The sequence below is a fragment of the Camponotus vicinus genome, unplaced genomic scaffold (genome assembly GCF_025532165.1).
Source record: "Camponotus vicinus isolate PSW18456_S1 unplaced genomic scaffold, iyCamVici1.0 SCAF_4, whole genome shotgun sequence".
NCBI classification, from domain to species: domain Eukaryota; kingdom Metazoa; phylum Arthropoda; class Insecta; order Hymenoptera; family Formicidae; genus Camponotus; species Camponotus vicinus.
This window is the reverse complement of record NW_028141976.1, coordinates 11,545,251-11,572,752: the sequence shown is the minus strand read 5'-3', so window position 1 is coordinate 11,572,752 and position 27,502 is coordinate 11,545,251. Positions and strand designations below refer to the sequence as shown.

The following is a 27,502-nucleotide window of genomic DNA, read 5'->3' as shown; positions in this document are numbered from 1 at the left end:
GTTACGCGATATACGTCCTCCATCGTCCATCTCGAAGAAAATAAACCTACATATGAAAATATGTTGGTGAATATAAATGTGCGCGGGGATATATCATGGTGGCAGGAGAGAGAGAGGGCCCCGACGCGTGGGCCTGACACACATGGTCCCGTTGACGATCAGTCGGCAGCGCGGTCTTCGGTTAACACGGATGAGCCCCTGCAGACGTCGGGAATGCGATTTCGCGGGTACCGATGACCAGTGGTTATTATGCTTTCACGCTGTCATGGGATATTCGTCGTCTTATGCGTCGGTCTTGAGGTGTCTAGAGCATCGTCGACGGGGAATGGTGTCCGGTGCACGCTGAATAGCGTCGGCTTGATGCTCTTGTTGCCGGAGATGACGCATCAATGGTCGCTCTTGGGGTTGAATCTCTGGTCGAATCGCGAGGCGAATAAAGCTACGTCCAACGAGCAGGACATAAATCAATGGTCATCCAGGGGTGAGTTAAACGAAACGAACGTAGAATGTTGCGAGTAAGCATCTTCGGAGAGAGCTTTTATTAAAAAAAAAAGAAATAAAATTCAAAATATACATGACACTACACTACTACTGGATTATGACTTGGCGAAGATTGTAATGTAACAATTGTCGCGTCCCTTAAGTCGAAAAAAATTGAATAAAATTCCACGTTACCCCCCCGTGTCAACAGTTTTAGTTTGCCATCACTTTTGTTTCCTTGTTAACTCGAGAGAAAAGTAAAGAATAGGCTCTCCTCTTTGCGATGTACAAAGGGATCCTGTAAATTTTGTAAAAGTCAGTCACAAAAGTCAATTATATTTTCTGAGTAGTGCGTGAATGTAACAAATGGTAAGGTAAATGACTATAACTTCGTCAGCGGATATAATTTCGTCAGGCCTTCTTAAAATTAAATAAATCGTGAGATTGCTTAATTTATTTAATTTTAAGAAGGCCTGACGAAATTATATCCGCTGACGAAGTTATAGCCATTTACCTTAAATCGTACAATCGTTCGACAAATATTATTATTGTCAAATCACTCGTTCGATCCTTCAATCAAAACGTTATTTCGCTTTTAAGAAGACACGCATGAAATACAATATAATTGATTATTTTGTGAATTTACGAGAGTAGATTATTTTTGAGAAATTGGACAAAATTAAATTTTCGTTGAAGGCTTTCTTGAAAAATTGTTTTGTTAATAAATGCAAATAAGCATTGAATTAAAATGAAAAGGAGGACAAATGTTGAATCATAAATAATTTCTATCGAATTTTACAAGAGAGGAGAAGAGAGTGTAATCCTTCTATTTATTTTACACCTCTGAAATTCATTTATTCAGTGACCAAAGAATAATCGCAAAAAATGAATAGAGTTATCGAGTAGAGTTTGATCCTTCTTCGCTTTACTCGTTTTGTGCAGTGCTAAATTTCTTTCCCGTTCCGGTGGAGGAAGAGTGCCTGTCCGAGGACAAACGACGCCAGGGAATATGCATGAATACATACGAGTGTCGCATCCAGCACGGAGTATCTCACGGACCGTGCGCTCTCGGATTCGGCGTCTGCTGCATATGTGAGTTATCCCCCTCATTCCTCGTACGTATGCGAGTTATATCTGTCATCGTAGAAGCGCGAAATATTGCATAAAATTCGCTCTGAGCCAGCACGCCGATTTATTCCGAGAGAAGGATAATCCGAATATCGACTCGCTTTGACATCCGCGATACATCGTAGAAATCTCCAAATATATCATGTAATTTTTTTTTTAATTTCTTCTCTTCTTTACATAGTCTAGATATGTGTCTGTACAAGACGGTTTTGTATAGGCTTAAATTTAAGTAATTCAGATAATCGATGACACATGATTGTGTTTAGCAACTTTTTAATTTCTAACGATAAATTTTTTTCTAACGAGAATTTTAACTCAATATTATACTTTCTAAAATCCTCCACTTGAGTCTGCTGCAAAATAGACATTTTGTGAACATTTTGTGGACATTTTTAATTCTAAAATTTAATTGATTACAAAGCGCTTTAATTTTCAAGATATTAGACCTAATAATTTTGTATTTAATTGCTGCATAAATTCAAGGAAGGAGGGATAATTTAACTAAAATTTATGAAGTAATGTATCATTTATATACATTAATGAAACGTTTAACGCGAGAGAATATTTCGTAGACATTATATGAAAATGAAAATTTAGCGGATCTTACTTATTTTCGTGCAATTTAATCAGTTTACATATTTACGAAAAATATTTCGTTAAACGCGACAATATTAATTTTTTAAAAAGATATTTTTTTAATTAAATTAAATTATCCATACACGATATATCGTAGGAATCTTCAAATATATCATGTATTTTTTTTCGATCTGCTTCTCTTCTCTACATAATCATCTGAATACGTGGCTGTACAAGACGGTTTCGTGTAGGCTTAAATTGAAATAATTGATCGCGATGACACATCACTTATACACGCACGAAAGCTTTTAGTTAGGAATAGCATGTATCTTCAGTGTTTAAAGGCGATGCGCAATCGATGCCAAATCGATCAATGAATTTCCTCCGCTTCTCAATTTAACGGTATCGAGACAACCGGGCGTAATTCCGAGACTTCTCTCTCTTAAGCGGCACACGTTCTCCTCGATAGCGTGAAAGGGAGCACTCGAAGAAGGAAAGCAAGGAAGAGGAACGGTACGAGAGCTCGCACGACGAGGAAGAACTTGAAAGCCGAGTTATACAGTTACTTAATTGCCTTTCGGCGCGGTCACTGAGAGGGGTACAACGGGTCCAACGTCTTGTTTATGTTTTCGAAATTCGCGAATGTGATCGGGCACAGCTGAGCGCATATATTTTCCATTTAAACTATTTTAAAGGAGATAATTTAACACTAATGATATGTATTATACATTAATTCGTAGGATTTTTATAAATCGTAAGGTACATTATATCATTAGAATTGATATTTGTTTTTTTATAATCGTGAAGTTTTAGATTTATAGCAGTTTTGTGTGAGAAGCCCGATAATTTCTTCACGAATTTGAAGATGCTTTTCTCAAAGTGTTATTGTATTTAGCAACTTTTTAATTTCTAATGATAAATTTTTTGAGAATTTCAATTCAATATTACACTTTATATATAAAATTCATTTGAGTTTGCTGCAAAATGGACATTTTGTGGACATTTTTAATTCTAAAATTTAAGTGGTTAAGTGCTTTAATTTTCAAGAGATTAGATTTAATAATTTTGTATATAACCGCTTCATTAAATTCCAGAAAGGAGCGAAAATTAAGTTAAAATTTATGAAGTAATGTATCATTTATGTGCATTAATGGACCGTTTAGCGCGAAAGGATACTTCGCAGACGTATATGTAAATGAAAATTTAGCGAATCTTATTTACTTTCAAGCAACTTAATTTAATCAATTTACATATTTACGAGAAATATTTCGTTAAATGCAATAATATTAATTTTTTAAAGAGATTTTTTAAATTAAATTAAAATAACAATTTTTTAAGGCAATTCTTTTTGTTTCAAGTATGTTCAAGTATATTTCGATCGTAAAATTTTTACTAAAAAATAGATGAGTATTTCCATTTTAATTTATATCGCATTTTTTTTTAAATCTCCAAGTTTCTCGTTTAACGCGGAAGCTTATACGGCTAGCCTTTTCGCTACCGTTCCATCTTCCGTCTCCGTTTCGTTCAGTTGCTCCTTGTTGCTTTTTATCCGGTCTGCATCCATCCGCTCTTTCCGCCACGGTGCATGCTCTGTCGAAAACAGGGCCATACCGTACGTACGGATTCTTGACCGATTTCCCGAACACCACTTCCTACTAGTACGTCTGCTTCTCGATGCATCTTGCATGCCCGAGTTTTGCTATCGCGTCTTCTGTAATAATTTATGTATATGTAATATGTATGATATGATTTATTGATATGAATTTCGAGATACAATGGAAAGAGGATGCATATATTCGCGCACATTTGTGTGCGTATGTGTGTGCACTTATGTGAATTTACAAGAATTCTATAACACGAACAAAACAAATTCCTAATGCTTTCACGATCAAAGATGTATGGACGTGACCTTTAGCTATAAATAATTCCTCATAGCTTCTATACGAGATTAGAACGGCGATTATATAATGAGCGGCGAAGAACGATAGGAAAGAAAATATATATTGTATATTTATAGATGCAGATCTTTGTGATAACTTATCACATCTTTGTATTAAAAGAAACTTTTTATTTGTTTTTTGTTTAAATTAATTTTTAAAATTTTATTTTTATTTTAAAAATTCATTCAGATAATATATGAATTATATTTTTTTACTCGAGCCTTAAACCTTCTTCAGATCTGCAATTTGTTTCATCGAAATGAATTTTATCAAAATATTTAATTTTTAGGTATTTAAAATATACAGTAAATATATTTAAAATATATTTTAAAATGTTTTTTGATACAAATAAGCAAAAATGCCTAGTGCAAATTTGTCAAGAATCATAATTATTAGAATTAATATCGATTTCAAGAGAAGTATCTGTACACATATCTGTACATATCTGCATATATCTAAATGGAATCTTGGATATTACGCGTACGTAAGCACGATACCATAAATGTGCTGTGTTTGCGAGTGCTTCTAATCAAAAGCTATCCTCCTGTATCTCTTTCTTTTTGTACTCTTTTTACCGTTGAATGCAACGCGCGACATCAGACGTTCATACATTTTTTATACTGTCCACCAAGTTTCCACCCCGTTATGGGATGGAAGAAGTAAGATCTACATGCAAAGGCGGTAACCGCTTCTTCCTAACCGGAGCGGCGGGTTACTGAAAGCACTCCGAGATTCTAAAACGGTCACTGAATACCTGAATGAGAACTCGTTATCGAAGCCGGAGGCTGGTCGCTAGAATATCGCACGATGACGCTTAGGGCGGATAGTTTGCGAAAATGTTGGAATGTCTGGCATTCGCATTTAATCCGTCCATGGATATGAATTTCGATCAAGAACTTTCGACAAGAATAACCAATTCTGCTCGAGTAACTAGTAATAATAATTATCATAATTCATGCCTACTTTCGAATTTAAGTTTCTTTAGATATAGATTAATTCGCGCAAAATTAATTGCAATTTTGAAAAATTGTTTTACGGGAAGATTATTATATATTGACACATAGTATATTAAAAAATCAAAAGCTTGCATTGAATATCATTTTAGAGAAATTAGTCTCAAATTCGAGTATCTGATTTTTTTATAGATCAATCGATATAAAATCTATATTAATTGATCAGTATAAAATTGTATATATTTGAATTTAGATTTTTATATCATATCTCTTTTACGTAAAATTAATTGTAATTTTGAAAAATTGTTTCATAAGGAAATTATTATTACAATTATAAGACGTACAATATAAAACGATAAGAAACGATGAAGCAGAAACTTGTATTTCTTAAAAAAGTTAACATTAAACACACAAATACCTGATTTTTTTTATATAAATTAATTCGTATAAAGTCGATATTTAACGAAAAATTGTACATCTGAGTTTGGATTTTTTATATAGATTAATCTTCATAAAATTAATTGCAATTTCGGAATATTGTTTCAGAAAATTATTATATTTGATTTATATAAGAGAAGCAGGAGCTTGTATTGAATGTTTTTCGAAGAGTTAGCATTGAAGTTATGAGGAAGAATTATTTAACGTACAGACCATACGTGTGAGAGAAGCAGTGAAAAGCAGCAGCTTTTACTGGCTATTTCTTAGAGAAGTTAACTCAGTATCGAACTCAGGTGTCCGATTTCCCACTTAACTTTAGAAGGCTAATAGCGTCATTATATGAGTAACTTCAATATTGGACGCGCGCCAATTTATTATTCCTGCATCTATACAATCCTATTAATCGCGAATGCGATTTTGACGATTTTAAAATAATAATCGATGCGATATTTTTTATATAGGATTTATATATCTAGTTTCCATTACTTCGTACCTAGTGCGGTGTAGAATCAAATTTAAATTGATGGAAAATGCGTCTGACTACGCTTACTTCACTCCTGCTTCGATCCGTAAGCTTTATCAGGGTGACAGCGAATTGATACAGAATTTAATTTAATCGGTAGAAACGCTTGAAAGTAAATAATGTCAACCTCTACTTTTCATTTTCAAAAAGAAGTATTAAAATCCTCAACCGATGGGAGCAATTCCAAAAAAAAAATTATTTAGAAAAATGAAAAATAAACGTGGTCTTTTTTCTTTTTATTCAACTAACTGTATTTTATGTATTCTTCAAAAATTGTTTGTTTATATTCAAAAAAGCAAAAGTTGGTTTTACTGAAATATCAAACTTTTTCGTTTTTACTATACTTGCAGTGGAAACAATACGTTAAATTCGATGCGCACCGAAGCAAAATTAGATTGAAAACTTCGGTGGAAACTAGACCATAGACGTGTAATCCCATGAAATTAGGAAGAGGAGTCGCATTAGATTGAATCTGATGTCTAATTAAATATTTCGAAACATACGGTACCGCAACTCTATCCCGTTAACTGTGCCGGTCAATTAATGTGGTTTTCAGTCACGGCAAGCTGCGACAACGAGGTACAGAATAATCTGACCTATGTGACCAGTCCTGGTTTTCCCAACCTCATCGACCGGCCTATGAACTGCACGGTGGTTGTACGGAAGATCGATACGGAGGTCAGCCAGTTGAGGATCGACTTTGTCCATTTTAACATTGTAAGTTTCAGGGATATGTCTCATTGTTGCGACGTTATCCACCGACGGGATCCGCCTCGGCCAATCGCGAACGTCGATTCCCCTAAACTCTAATATTCCGCAAGTTGCCAAGACAATGTCGATGCTAACACGATGCGCGTAAATGAAACACTCTTCTCCCAGAGACCGCGACAATGCTTATTTCTTATTGAGAAATCAATATTCAGTTATTGCATTTTGTGTAAAAAAATGATTATTAAATACATTAATATATAATAGTTCCGTGGATGTTCTTTTAATAGTAAATTGTCTAGTTAATTTTTTGGAGTCGATTTTTCTCGAGCGAAAATGTCGAGGGCCGTTATTATTTTTTGCAAGTTTTCAACTTATTTACTTATTCTATAACTAAGTTTAAACCAAAATCCTATTAAAGCAAATTTCATCGGAAATTAACTGAAGAATTTGTAAAAAAATATATAAAATTACATAAACATAGAATTATAATAAATAATGAAAATTTCATACATCTCTATTTATTGTATAATTATTACATTTATTACTCCTAATTTCAGTTTTTTATAAAACTTGTAGTTTTATTTCAACTTTTGACTTATACAAGATTTAGTTTACGAAAAGCCCTTCTTTTTCAATCGTTCAGAGTTCAAAAATTATTGACATTTTCGCCAAAGAAAATTCGTCCCCCAAATTGGAGTCTGCTATTAAAAAGACATCCGATTTGCAGGAGCATTATATGTATATCTTATTGTAAATAAGTCAGAGAGAAAAAGGGAAATTAAAAACAAATTTCAGGGCCAACCAAATGCAATGACTGGCGTATGCGATGGGGATGTTATGATGATTAATAACGGCAGAAGCTCTTTCGAACTGTGCGGATGGAATAGCGGACAACACGGTGAGAACTTGGGTCTCTTCATTCTCCTTGTAATCTACAACTACTTTTTCGCAACAAAATTTATTGAGCGATTTAAATATAGAATGCGTTTGTTTTAGCTCTAAGAAATATATATATTCCTGGACAAAATTAACACATAATTTTTTTTTCACTTTTTCTTTAAAATTTTTCGTTAAAATTTAAATATCAGCTTTTAAAGAAAAAGTGAAAAAAAAATTATGTGTTAATTGTGTCCGAGAGTATATGTATATATATTACATATTATTATTATATATTTTTATTTATATATATTATATGTTTTATGTATGTATATACACGAGACATATATTTTTAATAGTGTACGTGGACGCGAGCGAAGGCAACGAACCGATCACTTTAGACTTCCGGCTGCCAAGCGGCCTGCAGTCACGAATGTGGGAGATGCGCGTGATGCAATTGGGCTTCGAGCAACGCGCGCCAGTTGGGTGTCTCCAATATTTTCACTCGCCAAACGGCACGCTGAGGACATTCAATTATCTGCCGAACGGCAGATATCTCGCCGGACACGATCACTTATTGTGCGTGCGTCAAGAGAGAGACATGTGCGGTATCGCTTATCAACCGTGCACGCCGGACTCTTTTCGGATAGGAACCGGCAGGACCAACGCGACGAACGTTCCTGCGGCTCCTGTCACGAGCAACGGAAACGTCTCCACTTCCCCTGTCGTCGATCTAAACAGCATCGCGAATAACTCCAACGCGGATGTCGTCGAAGGCTCGGGAGCGGGATCGCCCGAGCAGCAGGAGATGGTCCTCACCACCGGTACGAATTCAGCGGCCCCGGCGATCGGGACACGTTGCAGGGACAGAATACTTATCCCTTGCGATTTCGAGGAATTTATTACGGTACGTCGCGCGTTTAATTTTTAAATTTCATTTATGGCAATCAATATCAAACTCGTTTTCTTCTTCTTTTTAATTTAATTGTTATCGTGTAGATGTAGTTAGCATGATAAAGATATTAAAAAAAGAAAAAAAATTTAATCAAATTGAATTAAATTTAAATTAAATTAAATAAATCTATTATGCTGGTAAACATGACAAATATTCCTGCCTCTAAAATAGTCAATTCTTATTAATTTTTAGATAGAAAAAAATTGATATTTAATATTTTTAATTAATTTTTATTTTTTATGAGCCCTTATTTTCTTCTTGACTTTTTCATCTCAACATGCAATTATTCCTTTAATCAAGACAACATATCATCATTATTTTAATCGTAAATTAGGAAACCGAGACAAGCTCTGAACATCCTTACTAATTCATTTATAGTGAAGCGCCGTGGTTCGTTGAGAAATAATGTATAATTAATGTGCTTTTGCCATTCATATGATATGAGAGTCTAAAGATTACGAAAGTAATTATTATTTTTGCTTGGTGGCTTCGCTTCAGCATAAAATGTCGAGACAAAAGTAAACTATCAATTATCCAAAAATCCCAACAGCCACACGCAATTTCATGGAGATGATTTGCCTGTTTCTATCCTACTAAAATAATACATCCTAGAGTCCAATAAAGACATGAAAACTGATCAGAAAAATCATTTAAGCCTTAATATTAAATTCTCAAGCTTACTAAATTAAAAACTTTATTTTGTTAAAAAAGTTTAATATTATATCTGGAAACCTAGAGTTAATAAAAATAGTGTTATATCTTTTTTCTCATCGCATTTTTAATAAGAATTGATTAATTTTACAAAGGCAAGAAAAAATTTCTATTTTTTTGTACATCAGTTATTAATCAATTTGATTAACGCAAAGTAACCACGCGAGACACCTGAATAAATACTAATTCGCGTTTATCGCTTAAGTTGAAAACAATTTGATCCCGATAAAATAAAATAAAATAAAATACTAGAGTAAGCTAGGTAAGCCATATAATAAGCTATATAGTAAGCTACAGTTGGTTTATTAGACCGCAGCGGAAAATACGTATGTCTATTCCAGCCGGGAAACAACGTGGCGGGTGTCTGCAATCTAGAGCATTGCGGCAACTCGCTGTGCAGACGAGACGAACTCGACGCGAAGGGTAACTGCCGCGTAGAGACCTGGACTACGCCCTTCCGTATAAGGGTGGCTTTCGGTCCCGGGAGCAACACGACCGGCACGCTGGCGGACAACACCGGCATGTGTCTTACGTACCAGCAGTTAGCTTGCGTGGCTTGAGAGCGCTTTATAATTAATTTCCACTCTCCGCAAGACGCTCACGACCTACGAGGCAATATCGCCCTCGGACGAGAGAGAGGGAGGGACGATATTAACTCTGTACCGCTCATAAATTGTTTCCGCAGCGCGCGATATCGCCTCCACGACGTAAATAACGGAAAGAGATCTTAGATATCGGGATATAATAAAGGGGATTTGATTTTTCTACCCTCTCGGTTTATCTAAGTCTCGATGGACGTAGGAGGGTAATTGTACAGGGTCAATTAACACACCACGGGAGGTCAAAGAGTCAAATAGTTTTTATTTACAAATGAACTAGCTTAAATCGCGTAAACGCAGCGCACAACTCTCGATATAGTGATAGATATATATTTATATTTAATTCGCCTTTGTGTCCCGCTTCTGTTTATTTTTTCTGGTTCGATCGCATCACGATCATCATCGGCCGCGATACGCAACGTGTATGTGTGTACGTATGTGTGTGTGTGTGTGCGTAAATATGTACGTATATGTGTATCAATCACGAAGAATTGAATCTATCCACTTATCTATCCATCGAAACTGGTCGAACGCGAGATTTAGCGCAGCGCAAATTACTCTCATCTGTGTGTATCATTACATATAACGGTGACTCTGTCGCGAAAGATGCCGATGAGGATCGCGGCGACCGTTAGCGATAACGATATATAATGACGTTACAAGAATAAATTATAATGTCGTCGATATATACGATAATATCGACGATGGCAACATCACTTCGAATCGCTCTCCCAGAAGGAACCCGCGCATCGTCATCTTGTCCCCGAAAAGGGGCCAAGATCGCGTTGCAGCCTTGCCTCTTACATCAAGCTACTTCGCGTATATTTTTATAAGTGTCGCGTGTGTAGTAATAACGATAATAATAATAATAATAGCAATGATAAAATCAGCGAGTAATATAACATAATGGAGACGTAATTCGACGACATGCGAATATAAACTTACATCGGCGTCGTCCGTACAATTCGAAATCATATCATTTGTCTACCTACCGAAAGTCAAAAAGGATCGTTAAGCGTTAAGAGAGGGCGGTGAATTCGCGTATACGGTGATTGCGCGTGTACTTGATCATGGTCACTTGGTGCGAGGGGGAAGAGGGGGGAAGAGAGGAGGGGAGGAGGAGGAGGGAGCATACGTTTCTTTTTTTTTTCTTTTCTTTTCTTTTCTTTTTCTCGAATCTGTCCTAATACTCTACCGATACAATTGCGGACGTTCGCGGGGCGTTTAATCCGCGAGAGGAGTATCTCGAGGCCGTATATGTGGATATAAATCCATATTTGTAAAAATCATTTCGAAGATAAGATATATATATATATAATTACACGCGAAGAACGATTTATTTATTTATTAATTTATTATGTTTTTTAATGAAAAAAATGCTGATTATTCCCGTCACGGTTGTTACGTCAAAATGCCTCTTGTCTGAATCTCGTGGACGCGAGAGAATTCAAGAAACCGTCGACGAATTATATCTTCGGATCGATTAAGCACCCCGCCGCGCCCAGCTTTGAGCTACGTGTTCCCGAAAAAAGAAAAACTGTCGGACGTTCATCGTTGTATTTACATCGTCGAGCGATACAACGGAGCACTGTACAATTCGTGATGATTTGCGGTGAGCGCGGATGATGCGAGAGATTCGAGTATAAACGACGATGCCTCTCGCGCGAGATTAACGTTAAATCCAGAGTCGTAGCCGCCTCCCGGAGAAACTCCGGGACACGCTCGATAAAAGATTCGAGATCCGAGACGAATTCTGTACGAGAGTTCGGATGCGTTCAGTGAATACCTCGTGAATTTGCGAGTGTTCAAAGTATTTGTTCGCGTGACGAGATATTTCTCGAGATTTTTTTTCATTCCCGGAGAGAAAATTATCGAGTATAAATCTCCCCCAGCGATCGCGATACATTTTTGTTAATTGAATATTTCGAATTTTCGCCATCCAAACCGCGTGGAGAGAGAATTCGATTCAATTTGCGCCCGCATCATCCGCGCGCATCCTGTTTAATTATTAATTATTAATCGATACTACGTATTATATAGAAAACTTGGTATTAGAAAATCACTGGACTCTCTTCCATCATTGATCCGGATAGTGGACGACAGCGGAACCAACGGAAAACGCTTCGGAAAGGCGACGAGAGCCCCAGTTGATTAGAATCGCCAGATTCCTCGGGTCCTTTAAATCGATTTTCGAGACACCCGCGAGGTCTCGCGTCCATCTCTCACGTCGTATTTACAAAACTGGCATGGAAATGTACGAGATTAACAACAATAATCAAACGTATTTGGAATAAAGTTGACGCTCGTAACAAACACGCAAAAAAGAGCTCTCGATCGATATTCATTAAACAATTTCGTGGCGCGTTATCGCGACCCTGTTTACGATCAAGGTTCGATGTAATCGAACACTTGATGCACATACAAGTCGCGAGGTGCAGCGAGATACGTCGGAGAGACGACTCTCGCGATGAATCCGGACGTCCCAAGCAGTCTGGTCAACGTAAAGCGAAAGGAGCGAACGCGATGGTGATCGGCGAAAAGTATACACATCGCCGCATAAATTATGCTAATAATCTTTATACACTGTGGCCGTCACGAAAAGAGTTTAGGTACCATAAAATATTTGCCACCGCAACTGTAGGGGTGCAAAAATGTGCGTGCGCGCGCGCGCGCACGTCTGTGCACCCTCGCTCTTTTTTCCCCTTAAAAACTGTTGTGTGTGCGCGCGCTCATTGTATGCCGTCGATATGCATCGTTATTATGTTTTTTTCTCTTTTTTTTTCTTCAATACTCTCTCCTTCCCCCTTCCCCTCTCCATTTCTTGCCGTTTAGGTCGTTCGAGACGCGAGGGAGGACTTTTAAGTATCGATGACTCTATCGCGCGTGAAGCAACCCCACTTGTACTCTGTCTCAAGTGTCACACTCAATCTTCTAGTCCCGAACTTAAAAACTCTTGGATGAAGTAAAGATCGCTCTACAGGATCGAACAGCGATGTATCTCTCTTTATATCCTCAGACAATTGGGCGCGAATCGCCGGGCAATTTACAGAAACCTATTCGGGCTTACTTGAGACGAAGATTTTTATCACGACGAGGAGAGCCGAGAGAAAATATCAGAGACTCAACCATGTACTGTATAATATCGCTTCGGAAGATTGTTCTTGTAAGCGTGGATGCATTCATCCTTTAAATTAACGCGATTGGTTTTTCTCTCGGGAGGGAAGGAAGGGCATTTCAAGTCTCCGCATCGATCTGACACAAGGCTCTCTCTCTCTTTTTCTCTCTCTCTCTTTCTTTCTCTCTTTCTACTTTCTTATTTCGAGTCAACAGTGTTGAATATTGCAACATGCATGCGAGCATTCCGCGAAATGTATATATGGGCGCGCGCGTGAATGTATGTACTTGTATGGCACGACACGCGGTATAGTCTAGTCAGGGTCGAATTATGGCTGGCTTCCATTTACAGGGCTGCATGACGATTGACGATCGTGTAATACCCGCCGTGTTATTGCTACGTAGGAAATTGCGAGAGCGATGGAAATTCTTTCATTTAAACGATATATGCCTATTCGCGCCCGTTTCAATTTGACACGCGATCTGCGGCTCTTAAACAAAGCATATTCGAGTCGAATATATTTTGCATATAGTTTGCAGTAATTTAAATATTTAATTTTAATACTTGTATATTTAAAGAATTCTTATTTTCAACTTTCAGTCGGGATTTTCTTTGTGTCCTAAAATGATAAGCTGGAGAAGCGGCGTGTTTTGCGAAAAATCTGCACCAAATCATGATTCAGAAAATATAATCATCAGTGTGTTCAGCTCTTTCTGCCATTGGCAAATTGAATTACACGAGCGGATTAATTTTCCTACGTTATCTGTCTCAAGTGTTGTTCAACTCAGCAAACGCGCAAACAGCACAGCATAGACATAATAGTATACAGTCTCTCTCTAATGACAAGGCGGGTAAGAAGAACGTAACACGGAGAGTCGATACACAACCCTGGATATGGAAATTCAGTCTTTATAAGGCACAAAGAATCTGGGCGATTGTGAACTGCGAGTGAAACTCAAGCAGCGATAGCAGCGCGTACAAATGAGGACGAATGTTGAAAACGGTCTCCCAGCACAAATTATTCATACACCTTATTATTAGGCATCAGACTAAAGGGGGATGACATAGGTATTCGACTTGGCGAAAAGTGTCACGCGCGAATGTGTTTGAAACGATTCGAGATATCAAGACATTCTTTTATGTTTTATATGTGCGTTTTGTGTGTGTATGTGTTCGTGTGTTTGTGTGCGTATCTTTTGTATAACGATCGACAAATTGAAAATTTAAATATCAAAAGATCAGATAAAATATATAAACCGTAATTGTGCTATTAAAAACTGGAGATTATTTATCTGTTTGTTTTCGCAATATATCGGTATTATTATTTGCAAAGAATCTAAAATTAAAAATATACAGTCAGAGAGAGGGGGAGTATACGCGTGAAATAATCTGGGAAAAAAAACATTTCGTGGTTGGAAATTTCGTGGCTTATTAAATTGAGAATATAGTAACAGAGTCTACAGTCTTTAAACATGAATCGAAAATATATTAAATCGTAATATATCACACACATGTTAAGCTAACAAAATTAAAAATAACGTAGAGAGGATTTATTTTAATAAGCGTATAAAATATATATGCACATATATATTTAATTATATTTCCCGCACTTTTTTTATTCTCTTTTTCACAACTGACACGTGTCTCCGTTGCTGAGAAAAGTAGATTTTCCCTTCGCGAGGACGTCCAAAGGGGACTTAGAGTTCATAGTTTAATTAATTGTATGTGTTAGAGCTTCATGTTTCGCGCTATTTAAATGCTAATTTGCTCCCAACTTTTCACGTTAGCCTGATTTGCATGTAATGGAAATTTATTAATTCATATTTATAATATCTACATTGTTATGATATAAATAATCTTCATTCCGTCTGAAAATGTATTTTTCCCCTGTAATAATAACGTACGTTCTGTACTCAGTTTCCGTACGAAAGTAATTGTGTCGTTTTTTTTGCGCGATGGGACATTTATATCGTCGTTTGATCAATTTCCTTCTTCAATGACATATCAATCATTTTTTTCCGACCACGCTGTCGCTATAAGCAGATTCAACATATATGTGGCTTAGGAAAAATTACATGCAATTATTTATATCGGACAGTAATTTGTTTATTATAAAATGAGAGAAAGAGACACCCACGTAAAATCTGGCAAATTGTTAAAAATTTCAAGATAATTTCCCATTGCCAATGTCATTGCAGAGATGCGTATTAAGATTGATTGAAGTCGCGAAATTTCGAGCTCAAAACGGAAAACGACAACAATTCATGAGAAACATCAGGTACTCGGTGTGTATAAAGTTGAATATTAATTAACGGAATAAACACATGCACGTATAAAAGCAACGATTGTGCGCAATAAATAATATCAAGGCTGCGACATGCCCGGTATTGCTATATAATTATATTATTCTACGAGTAGGATGAAAAGTCACGATTGCGTGTTGTTCATTTGCAAATCAAAACGTGGATTTTCGGGGAATTTGCAGTGTGCGCGCGCGCGCGCGTGAGAGAGAATATTAATCCAAGGATCGTGAAGTCATCTTGGTACATTTAGAGGATATTTCTTTTCACAGTCTCATTAACGCTAGGGTATTGAATGCGATCAGTTTCTCTCGTCGTAAGAACCGAGTCGACGATAAGAGACCGAGACGGGTAGGGGATGTTTCCGGTGATGCAGGCTGACTGTCGAGGATGGGATTTCGAAATTTTGTCGAAAAGAACGCGGCGGTGTCCCCGAATATCGAATCACGCGAACGCGGAAACGCGTAATACGATTGATCTTGTCGAAGAAACGACGATTGTCTACGGGATGAAACGCCGACTGTACGTTTCGCGAGATCCGTACACTTGATGGCACATGTGCCTATGTGATATGCTTTTGTGTCGTCTATCTCCGCACTTCTTCTCTCCCTTCCCTCCCCCCTTTCTTCGCCTTCCCTTCCCTTCCCTTCCCTCTCAGGCACAACAGATATACGCATATGTACGTGACGTTTAGAGAGACTCGTTCTCTCAGATATACGCCCTAATATGACCCCGCGTGTGTTTCGCACGTGTAGGCAACGAACAGCCGTTAAGAGACACTATCCCTTTCCACTGATATTATGATACGTATGATATAATCTTGAATATATAGGGGAGAGCACGGAGGAGCTCAGTGAGGATTGGTCCCGGTGATATTCAGGGTGCGCAAAGTGATACAGGTCCGCGCAATCTCACCGCACCTAAAAGCGGCCGTTCTAAGAGGAGGAAGTCTTATTCAGGAAGATCCTCCCACGCGTCGATGAAGATTCTTCACATTTTCACCGTTCATCCGGCATCGATAATGCGAAACATGATGGCGCGATTCTCTCTCCGAATCTCCTCCCTTCCGTCGAATGTCTAATTTATAAAGTTCAATGTGACAAGATAAGGAGGGAGAGGAATCGAAAAGCGCCAGTTTGTCGCCGGATAAGCGGTGAGAATCGAGTGAAAATGCACGCTGAATGTGCGGTGAAAATGACAGTCGTACGCGCTTATATGGGTGTGAAAATGTACGACGGGCAGATATATCTAACGATAACCTCGCTATAAAACACGTGCTGCAATGCGGGGATGCAATCTCCACTGTCGTTTATTCGTTCTATCCGTTTACATGAGTCCCGTGGAGGGGAAGGAAACGTCGCTAACGATGGAAATAATACAGAATTGCGCGGTAGATATAGACGATGCCTGCGGAAGATAGGGACGCGGGGCTCTCTTGATGAGTAATCGATTTTTTCCTTTTTTTTTTTCTTCAATCGAGGAAACGCGCATAGACCGTAGCGATGATATCGACAATGCAAACGTATAATGTCGACGTAATGAAGTTTACGTCCCCGGGGTTTCTACCGTATCCCTCTCGCCGCGAGTGTGTATTATCTCAGAAATCTCTCATCCTCTATCTTAAATTTAGAAGCCACGCGGGTGGCGCGCGATGTTCACTTGAATCACAAACATGATGGTCTGGTGGACGGTATAAGACACTCGGCTGCACTCTCTCGCAGAATATTTCCGTTTGCCTGTTAATTGCCAATTACTCGGAAATCAAAGGCAACATTTTGAAAAGTAAGGAACGCACAGGAACGAACGCTGATGACACATTCTCTCTATAATAAAATATCCGTAACTATAATATTCGATAAATATTCGAAATTACTTGGCGCGATTCAGCTAAGAGACAGTAGGAAAGAAAGATTGCGATTATTTTCGTAGTAAATATATTCGAAGAGAAAGTGTAGGAGGGAAGAATAAATTATAAAAGTATAAAGTATTCTCGTCTAGGCGCGGAAATTATAGATATATATATCTATAATTGGGGTGTCCCGAAACTAATGCTTGATATTTTAAAGGCAGATTCTCTGGCCAATTTAAAAACGATTTTTCCTCAGCGAAAATGTCGCGGCACTAATAGTTTTCGAGTTATAAACGATTGAAAATAAAGGGTTTTTCGCAAACTAAGGCTTATGGGAATAAAATATTAATAAAGTCACATTCTTTAGTTAATTTTAGGTAGAGTTTACTTTAATAGAATTTTAATTTAAGACTTAATTAGAAAGATACATGATGACAAAAATTGGGAATATGCAAAAAATGATCTCCCTCGACATTTTCGCGGAGAAAAAATCGTTTTTAAATTGGCCAGAGAATCTGCCTTTAAAATATTAAGCGTTAGTTTCGGGACATCCTGTATATATATATATCGCGTGACGCATTTATACATTATATCGCTCATAAAAGAAAAATCTAGACGAAATTTTTGTCAAAAAGATCCACGATTTCGACAATATATATAATGCCAATATACATCGATTGGTTTACCCGCTAGCGCAATAAAATTGCTTGCGTTATGTCTTTTATGAATATTAAAAAATTCAAATTATGAAGCGAAGGAAGGAGGAAAGTTTTCTATTCGCTACACGAGTTTTCCTTGACTTTCTCTCTCTTTTTCTCTTTCTCTCTGCGCACAATTTGCCTATTTGGATCGACAAATGACTCGTGCTACGATCGTCGAGAGACTCTCTCGCATTCGCCATCATCTTCCTTTTTTTTTCTTCCGTCCCGACGGCGGTGTATTTAATATTATTTGGCATCTATAGAATTAACGGGGAAGAGGTACGTGGAGCGCAAACTGCCGAGCTGCCTTTCCGGTGATTCCTCCTCTCTTGTCCGGACAGAGAGTCGTTTTCTCCTCCTCTCGATTAATTCTACACGTTCCAGATAAATAATAGACATACGCTCTTTGCGGTCTGACGACACAGCCGCCGCAGGACTTTTACCGTCTTTTCGTTTTCCGGTCGGATCTCAGTCGCCACGCTCGCCACGGCAGTGTTTATTTTGCCTAGCCGTTTTGTTTGTAAAATGTGGGCAACAAGAAGCCGCAATGCTTCCACAATGCAGCAAGGTATTAAATTAATTTTCCTACCCCCTTCCCCCTCTTTCTCTCTCTCTCTTTCTCTTTCCAAAGCGCATTCCTGAATGATGAAATTTTTACGGATCTTACAGGACAATCTTTGATTAGGGGGTGTACATGCCACGTCGTTCGCTCCGAATTAATTCCGACCAGTGAGTGATAGCCGTCTGTCTCTGTGAGCGCGCTACGACCGCAAAATGATTAATCCAAACCTCCGGCTCTCTTGGTCCCGTTGGTTCGTAGGTTACAATTCCTCCGGTCTTCCTCTGCAACCCACCATACGAGAAAAAAAAGAAAAAGATACACTAGAGATTGGTCGGTCGGCTCGGTAGACGCTTACACAGTAAAAAATTGTGCGTTCATATGTTAAAATTTTCTTGTGTTACCACGTTTTGATTAGTACTTTAATGTAAAATTAACATACAACCTATATGTTATTATTTTTATAACGTTTTCATGTGTTACATTTATGTCAATTTCATAACTTAACACTTTGTATATATCTCTTAGAAATGGAATATTATTTTGAGTATTTTTAACATAATCATTTCAAACAATCAACATGTCTCAAAGTCAGTTTAACATTCTAAGAAAAGTTAAAGTGAATCTTCAAATAATCTTTAACTTTGACACGCAAAAATAATCAAATTTATTAAAATCAAATGTTTCTATTACAAATAATTTGTTAAAATAATTACTATTATATGTTAATGTCCTCAACATTTCTTACGAGTTATTGTAACTATTTTTTCATGTAATTTTTAATTAATTTGTATGTTAGTTTTACATTACACTTAACTCACGGTAACAAAAATAAATGTAAAGTATTGTGTCAATTATTTAACATTTTTATTTATCATTTTGTCAATAAGTAACATACGACGAATGAGTTATTTTAACTTAAAATTTAGAGTGGACTTTCTGGGACATGTGAAAAATGTTAAAATTAACATTTTATTTTTTACTGTGTAAGATCCGCACGAAAATCACGAACTCTAACATTTGTCAATCTTCGACGCGACATATTTTTCTTTCTGAGACTCGAATAAATGGCACCGAATAAACGCGCCGTTAATTTCTTTAGGCGTATGTCGTGTTTCGAAAGATGAAGAGAAACGTGAAAACTAAGTAGCACGATTTAGAAAGGTAAACTCGGTACGAGGATCTGAATTTCGCGTTTCGTTTCGTAGCCCTGCTTGCATTATACATATTTAATAATTATGTGTCAAACATATATATGTATTTATATGCGCTTTGCTCGAACGTTTCACTTCATTTCTCGCGCACGACATAAGCGTTAACACGCGAAATTTGAATTTGTAAAGAATATACGAGAGATTACTTAGATATAGAAAATGGAAACGCGTATGTAAGTCATTGTATAATCAGGATTTCGCAAAATTGCGATTTACATTAAGCTTTCACGATCGGTCGTTTCTCCATTTCACCTTGCGCTCTTTATAATCCCGTCTATTAACGTGCGCGAAACAATTGGTATAAATTTCAATATGGTCAGTGAGATATCAACCTTGCGCGCTCAAACAACTTTTAGATAAGTCCCCTAAAAAGTCCAAGTAAAATGCATCGCGTGATGATGTGGTCTCTCGTGAATAAGAATAAAGTACAAAAAGCACGCAGCACAAACGAACGCGATAATCTACAGTCGACATACAAAAAAAAATCTATATCCCGAATTTAGTTGGACTTGGTCTTTGTGTCGGTCTGATCTCTATCAAATTGCCAAATTAACCAGAATTGTGCGATGTAAAATGACCAGAATTGAAACTTTGTATCAGATTACAGCGCGAGTGCCAAATCGGTGCCAATTACAAGGTATCTTGATCCTTCATACACTCCTCATTGCATAACAGGTGGAAGATTAACAAAGGATAAAGGAGAGTCGAGCTCGCGAGATTCGCGCGAGATGCAAATATTTTTTTTTCCTTTTAATCGAGCGCATTCGAGTTACCTGTTTTCGTGGCGAACGGATCCTTGGGATGATTCGTCTTAATGGCGTTCATTCGGCGATTCTGCGGTCCTTGGCCACCGCCGGGACACCCGACGCCAGGCGTCTGGCCCATGCCGTGGGGCCCAGTGGCGACCGCGCCCCCGGCGGACTGCAGGTGCGACAATTGCTGGGCACAGCCAGGGGGCCCGACGGTCCCGGGTCCGCCGGGCACACCGGGCGGCGCGCCTGCCCTCACACGTGGCTGCTCGACGGGCAATACGCGGCGTCTCTTCTTGGGTAACTTGGCTCGCGCCTGCGTGTGACTGTAATACATCGCAAAGTTGCTAACGATCACGGGCACCGGCAGGGCGATCGTGAGGACACCGGCCAGAGCGCAGAGCGCGCCGACGAACATCCCGATGTATGTTTTCGGCACCATGTCCCCGTAACCGACGGTCGTCATCGTCACCAGGGCCCACCATAGACCGAGCGGTATGCTCTTGAAGTCGTTCTTGGGATTGAACTGGGTGCGCTCCGCGTAATACACGAGACTGGCGAAGATGACGATGCCGAGAACGAGGAAAAACACCAGAAGCGTGAGCTCCTTGGCCGAGGCGCGAAAGGTCTGTATCAGGATCTTGAGGCCCGACGAGTGACGCGTAAGCTTGAACAGCCTCATTATCCGTATGATGCTCAAAAATTCGAGAATGTCGGCGTTCTCCAGATGGGCCGCGAATCGCTGCAGCGCGAGGTCGACGTAGAAGCTCAGGGTAGCTACCATGTCGATCAGATTCACCGAGCTCTTGATGAAGTCGCAGCGATTCGGACTCGCGGTGATGCGTACCAAGAACTCGAAGGTGAACCAGGCGTTACAGATGCATTCGATGTAGAAGAAGACATCGTGGGCGTTGGTGCGGGTCTTGTCCACCACCCAGGACGTTATGTTATTAGTCTTTACCGAACGGTTCACGATCATCGGCACTCGCATGTCCGGATGGGTCTTGAGGCAAAATGAGAGTATCGAAACGCAAATGAAGAAAACGGAGACTATGCTGATTATCTGAAAGATATCCAGATGTACGAGTGTACTTTTAATAATTGTGGCAATGATTTTAGCATAAAATCCACGTGAATCGTACCTTGGCTGCGACGGAGGAGTAGGGTTCATCGAATAGTGACCATATCTGAGGCTTGAGCTTCTGCCACCACGTAAGAGTCCCCTCATAATACGCCTCCTCGAAGCCGAATTTCCTGGCCAGTTCCTCTTCGGTGGGTTTCTCGGTGTCAAGGTCCAATCTGTCGAGGACTGTCAATGTTTCCTGCGTGTCCCGGTGCTGCAAGGGGGCGAAGGCGTCGGAGGCGAAGAGGTTGGGGGAAGAGAGAGAGATGCAACAAGGATTGTTATTCGTACATGCGAAACTCTTTTTCGAGGGTGTTTTTTTTGCCTTTGTGGGAGATAAAGCGCGCGTGAAAAAAAGCGAACCGCGCGGTGCGTGCTTCCTTGCGTGAAAAAGAAACCTCTTTCGCTTTGATCAACCTACTGACATGACCTTTGCGATCATGTATATTTACTCTCTTGCTTTATCCGTCAAGTAATTTTCAGATTCAGATTTTCAAATACGACATAACGATTAATTAACGATTAATTTTTAGTTATACACACTATTGAATCATACGTTCCATATTTCTTTTACAAAGTTTATAACATTTATTTTCAAAAACATGTATCAAAAAAACATAGTTTCTTTAAGAGCGATTCTTTCATTAAAAATATCTACCTTTATTTATTATGCTTTTTCATCTCTATTTTTTTATCGTCTTGGATATCATGATCTTGTTTAGCCTGAAAGAGAATCAATTTAAATAAAACGCGTCATGTAAAATTAATTACACATCTTTCACTGACAAGTAGATTCTAGCTAGAGTATCAAAATTGATTGCCATTAAAAAAAGACATTAATAATTAAGAGCACTTGAGTGAAGAGACGCTGTGCATTAAAGTCGTGAAGAAATTTGAGCGTGATTCGTGATAAAAGATACGGTACTTTTTGAAGATGGAATGAATCAGCGAGAAACTTTTCCAGCGTGTCCGATAAATGATTCTGAATCAAGACTTATATATATATACTACAAATCCATCTCTACTCGTTATCTTAACCCGCTTGATTCGCTAAAAAAATTTATCTAGCAGAATATATAATTGTACTGCATATATTCTATTTTTCACATATATATACATATAACATCTTATTTTTATATAATAAATTATATAATAAATTTGTGTGATATTATATTTATATTATATAATATAAAAATATAATATACACCTATTTTTCACTCTGAGACCTCGAATGCAGCCTTTGGTGCACGCTTAGGCGTGATTAGGCGTGATTAGGCACGGATATTTGACTGAAACATTGCTCACGATATACCTGCGTGTAGGTCATCCAACAGCAAGGCTCGACCTGATTGGAGTCGAGCCCCCAGAAATCGAGCTCTTCCTCGAAGAGCGGGCCGCAGACGTCCGTGGGATAGTGCAGCTTCCCGGTGCGATAGTAGTTGAGTACCTGGGCGAAGACGCCCGGGTGCCTGTCGAAGAAGTACTCGTTGAGGATCGGATCGTAGTTGGCGAGGGCCTCGGTCAGCCGCGAGAGCCTCGTCGCCGGGATCTTCTTCAGGGTCGCCTTGTACGTCTCGTGCCGGATACCGCCCACGTTCAGAACCACGCGGTTCTCCGCGTCCATATTTATCAAGTTCATTTTGATCACGGCTCTGCTACCGCCGGCCCCGACTCAAAGAAACCCATGTGATCTGCGAACAATTAGCAATTGCCATCGCGTCATCCGAAATTGGACCTATTCCTCATCAATCTGATTAAACTTTCTGGGATTAAATTACCAATTTTAGTTATGTCTTTATAAAGAGTGAGAAATGATTATTAATTTATCGATTTCAATTTAATCTTGTTTAAGACGCGCGAAAATTTTTTTTATAACGAAACCAATTATAATTTTTTTTTATAGTTCGAGAAATGTCCAAGAGCTTTACTAATCGGACGATTCGTTCCATTCGGTTAAAACACGAGAGTTTTTTGTCAGAATTTACGCAATGATTTCTAATTGTGCAAGATTGAAATCGCGTAAGCTGCATATAATCTTATTCTCCGTTGCATTAAATCACACATCCATGATCCTGAAAGGATCAAGCGAGGAGCGTGCAAAATGATTTTATCGTAATGTATTGTCTTGGTTGCTTTGACGTCGCTGTAATATCATTTGGATTACGTAGCGTAACCCGGATGAGGAATATGCCATAATGGTGTCGTTGCCGCTTCAAGTTCTGTCCGTTTCAAAGACCGTTTCAATTGGCCGCGTCGAAACACGAACCCTGCTCCATTTAATATTACGATGATTGTGACGTTTGACATTTAATCAAAAGCCTCTTGTACGACTCAACAGTACGTCTTACAAATAACTAGCGTCCGAAATTGTCTCGGTTCTTTTAATCCCGGATGTGTATGTGTGTCTCTTTCTCTCTACGAGAATCGCATTCATTCAAGTTTCATTTCACTCTCTGACGTAATGAACGAAGAAATAAATACAATTATTTTGCGAGGGAAAAAGTTGATACCAGAATTCGAATGTTGAGGCTGCCGCGGAAAGAGGATTATGATTAAAATATGTGCGATACAATTATAGAGGATTAAATTGGATTAAATGATTATAGAGGATTTAAAACTATTAAATATATCACCATTAAAATTACCGAAAAAATATTTATTACAACTGCGTACGCGCGATTATCCCACTCGTGGCATCTTTTACGCCTACATGTCGTGAATATAAATAAATCATCGGATTTTGCGGACCAATTATTTTTTGTTGTTGTTGAGTTATTTATACATAAACTTCCCTCATGTGGGGAGTTGCTTTCTAAGTAACCTTTACTTGGTCGTGTAACATCAATGTATGTGTGCCAAATTATATACGCATACCTAATATACCGATAATTCCCGCCCAATATAACAGAAGGTCCTCAAACATGACATTTCAGTCTTGAATCCGAAACTGGGAGTGAATAAGCATGCGATAGGATTTGCATCATTTAAAAGTACAAAGGAATAATGCCACTTAATTAATGATAACTGAAACCGAACAAAAGTTTCTGAATTCATGCCTCTGGTGAAATGAAAATTTCGCAAGCGCTACAAAAAGAAAAATAAGTAACATGTCCCTGGAAAAAGCGAATTATATTGAAAAACATATTAAAGATTTCATGTCCCTCTCTCTGTATCGTTTTTCATTTAAATTCAGCGACGCAGATTTCACTCGAAACAGTCGAGTTTATTAAAAAAACGAATCCACGAGGGACGTATTTGCGTAGAACATTTACGGTTTATTCTGTGATCTTTTACCGCGTAAAAGTGGAGTCGAATAAAAAAAGAAAAAAAAGGAAAAAGGTGTCGCGTGAATCAAAGGGGGACAGGTGGTATCGGTTTTTCAATCCTGCGTCGCTTTGTAATGTCCAATGTGCGTGTACATACGTGTATACGTGTGCGAACGAAGTTATACAGTTACAAAAGCTGACGCGATACGGCTCGCGCGATTGTTTCCTGTGTGAACGGAGTTGCCCTGATTATCAAATCAGATTCCGCTCGCGGATTTGTCGAGGGGAAAATCTAGAGGGACGGACACGCGTAGAGAAATCACGCCATTCGGATCCCGGCGTGCGTTATCAGGCGAGACGCGCCCTGTATGAGGTCGACGCGCCAGAGTCCTCGAATTAGCGCGATTCTAAATCAACCCTGATCGCTAACCGCCAACCCCAACGGCGGCGGCGGCGGGAAACGTCTGGCATCGATAAAATCCGATCGAATCTTCGAGGCCGGTGCGCATTCCCGATGACGTCATACCGTACATACCATGTATTTTCGCACGTGCACGAGCGGCGACGTTTCTCAGACGAGGGGGATGATCGACCGGCGAGAGGGGGAGGAAGGGGACGATCTCGGGAGCGTCTTCATTATCGCGTACATCGCGAGAATCCTGACTGACGAGGCATCTTTTGGCCCGACCGAGCTACAAATTAGCGTCGGAAACGACGACGACGGCGGTGGCGGTGACGGCCGTCAGGCGGCGTCGACCAACCCCTTGTCGCGCGAGAATCGATAGTCTGTGTGCACGAGAGACCGATAAGCGCCCCGTCCCGTTTATTCGCCTCCGCGAATGTTCATTCTCTTGGCGAACGTGCTTGACGAATCGCTCGCGAAAATCAGACCCGACGAAGGGTGCCAGGCGAGCTCGAGCGAGCGAGGAAGGGCGCGTTAAAAGCGAGACGGACGATCCGAGAAATCAATGGGCGTCAGGCTGAACGAGCGTGTTGGAATACTAGAGTAGGTCGAACGCGAATCGACTGATCTCGCGACCAGCGAAGCCGAGGGGCTAAACAATAACATGGACGAACGTCTGTCGGAGATGATCCTTGAGAGATAATCCTCGAGCTGGAGATAATTTTATTCCGTCTAGACGAGATAACTGAAAGAGATTAACTCTTTCAACGTTGCTAATCACGCGATACACTCGTCGATGGGGGTGCGTGTTCGAATATATAATACTCTCCTCGGTTTTCCTCCCCAGGATATTCCAAAGGAAGGTGTCCCTCGTGATCGACACGTTTCCTCTCGAGCGCGCAAACATCCAACCCTCTCCCTTCGCGTACAAAACCCTCGTGCACGCTTCTTGGATACCCACCCTCGGTCGCGCTCTCTTCATGTCTCGAAGATCTTCCGCGACATGTCGACGGCACTGCTCCGGTTCTCTGCATTCTCCATGTCGTCGCGATGTGACGATGGCGCTCCGCAACGATTGGCACACCGGGTGATCTCGCACGATGAATTGTAGGCACTACGTCGTGTTCGTTTCGTCCCTGGATTCGCGCGAGCCAGTTCCCTCGTTCTTCTCTCTCTCTCTCTATCTCTCTCTCTCTCTCTCTCTCTCTCTCTCTCTCTCTCTCTTTCCGTCTCCAGCAGAAGGTCAGGTCAGGCAGGGAGAACGCACCGCGGTCGCAGAGGGCGTTTTCCCCGTCGCCGTGCTCGCGAATGGACGATCATCGGCGGCGGTCAGGCCTTCATCGCGGCGCTATCCGGCAACACCAGCACGGATGACTCATTGTCATCGTCGCCGGTTCGCGTCGTCGTCCCCGTGACCGACCGACAGCGGATGAGACGAGGGGGCACCGACGGGCAACTCGATTGCGGCGCGTACGGAACTGATCTGATGAGAGGAACAACGACGGTGGCAGCGGCGGCGGCGTCGTCGTCGTCGTCGTCGGCGTCGGCGTCGGCGTCGGCGTCGGCGTCGGAGTCGGAGTCGGAGTCGGAGTGGAGTCGGACGTCGCGACGGCGACGGCGGGCGGAGGGTGAGCGCGCGCGCACCCCGAGCGTCGCGACGATATCAAGTGGTTCTCGAGTTGGCGCGTTCAAAGCGACGACTCCTAGATTTGCCTCTAAAATTATATTAAGCCAGATCTTCTTCTCCAAAGCCCAGCCTTTATCGACGAATTTTCTTGTCCAGGGAATCCATCATGAAAATATATTCGAGCTTGTTTCGTCATCTGTTATTATTATCGTACATTTGAAAGCGTTTATACTCGATAATTGTGTGTGTAAGAAATAATAAAAGTGGATTAATATATGCAGACGGGTAAACAAAAAGTATGAATGTTTGACGTAATATTTTAACTCGTGGTCGTTTCTTACATGCATATATTCACGTAAGGCTGATGTTTTGTCACGATTAATTTTTGTGGCTACGCAAGTCATCGTTATTGTTTTGGATGTGGTCTCATTCCGAGACACTTTGAAATACAAAAGATATTTTATGATACTTGAATGTATTGCTTGAAGTAGAGATAAACACAGAGAGAAGAGGGATCAAAAGGGAGTAAAATATAAAAACAATGAGACAGCCATAATTTAATAAATCTAAATAATTACATATATATGAAAATTAAATGTAACAGACTTATTTAATCTTTAATTGATTAAAGAATATAGAATTATAGAATTAAAAAATATCGCAGAAAGATAAAATAAACGCATATTCGATACATCTAATGAAATAT

At 39.6% G+C, this 27,502-nt stretch overlaps 2 protein-coding genes across 3 annotated transcripts; one reads left to right on the top strand and one right to left on the bottom strand.

Annotated features, from left to right (window-relative positions):
- Window positions 1-17,712, top strand: LOC145969655 (uncharacterized). Its single transcript, XM_083095765.1, has 6 exons — window positions 1-481; window positions 1,423-1,572; window positions 6,595-6,755; window positions 7,545-7,647; window positions 7,985-8,532; window positions 9,633-17,712. The coding sequence occupies exons 1-6, from the start codon at window positions 250-252 to the stop codon at window positions 9,849-9,851; spliced, it is 1,413 nt and encodes a 470-aa protein (XP_082951891.1). The 5' UTR covers window positions 1-249; the 3' UTR covers window positions 9,852-17,712.
- Window positions 10,133-26,817, bottom strand: LOC145969654 (potassium voltage-gated channel protein Shaw). Of its 2 annotated transcripts, none has more exons than XM_083095763.1 (5): window positions 26,131-26,817; window positions 22,813-23,191; window positions 21,520-21,699; window positions 20,402-21,440; window positions 10,133-18,698 (listed from the first exon to the last, which is right to left on the bottom strand). In XM_083095763.1, exons 2-5 carry the CDS (start codon window positions 23,137-23,139, stop codon window positions 18,634-18,636), a joined length of 1,611 nt encoding a protein of 536 aa, XP_082951889.1. In that variant the 5' UTR covers window positions 23,140-23,191; window positions 26,131-26,817; the 3' UTR covers window positions 10,133-18,633. The 2 variants fall into 2 exon arrangements, with proteins under 2 accessions (XP_082951889.1, XP_082951888.1); XM_083095762.1 differs by having other exon boundaries at window positions 21,520-21,714; window positions 26,131-26,815.
- Window positions 26,818-27,502: the final 685 nt, after the last annotated feature.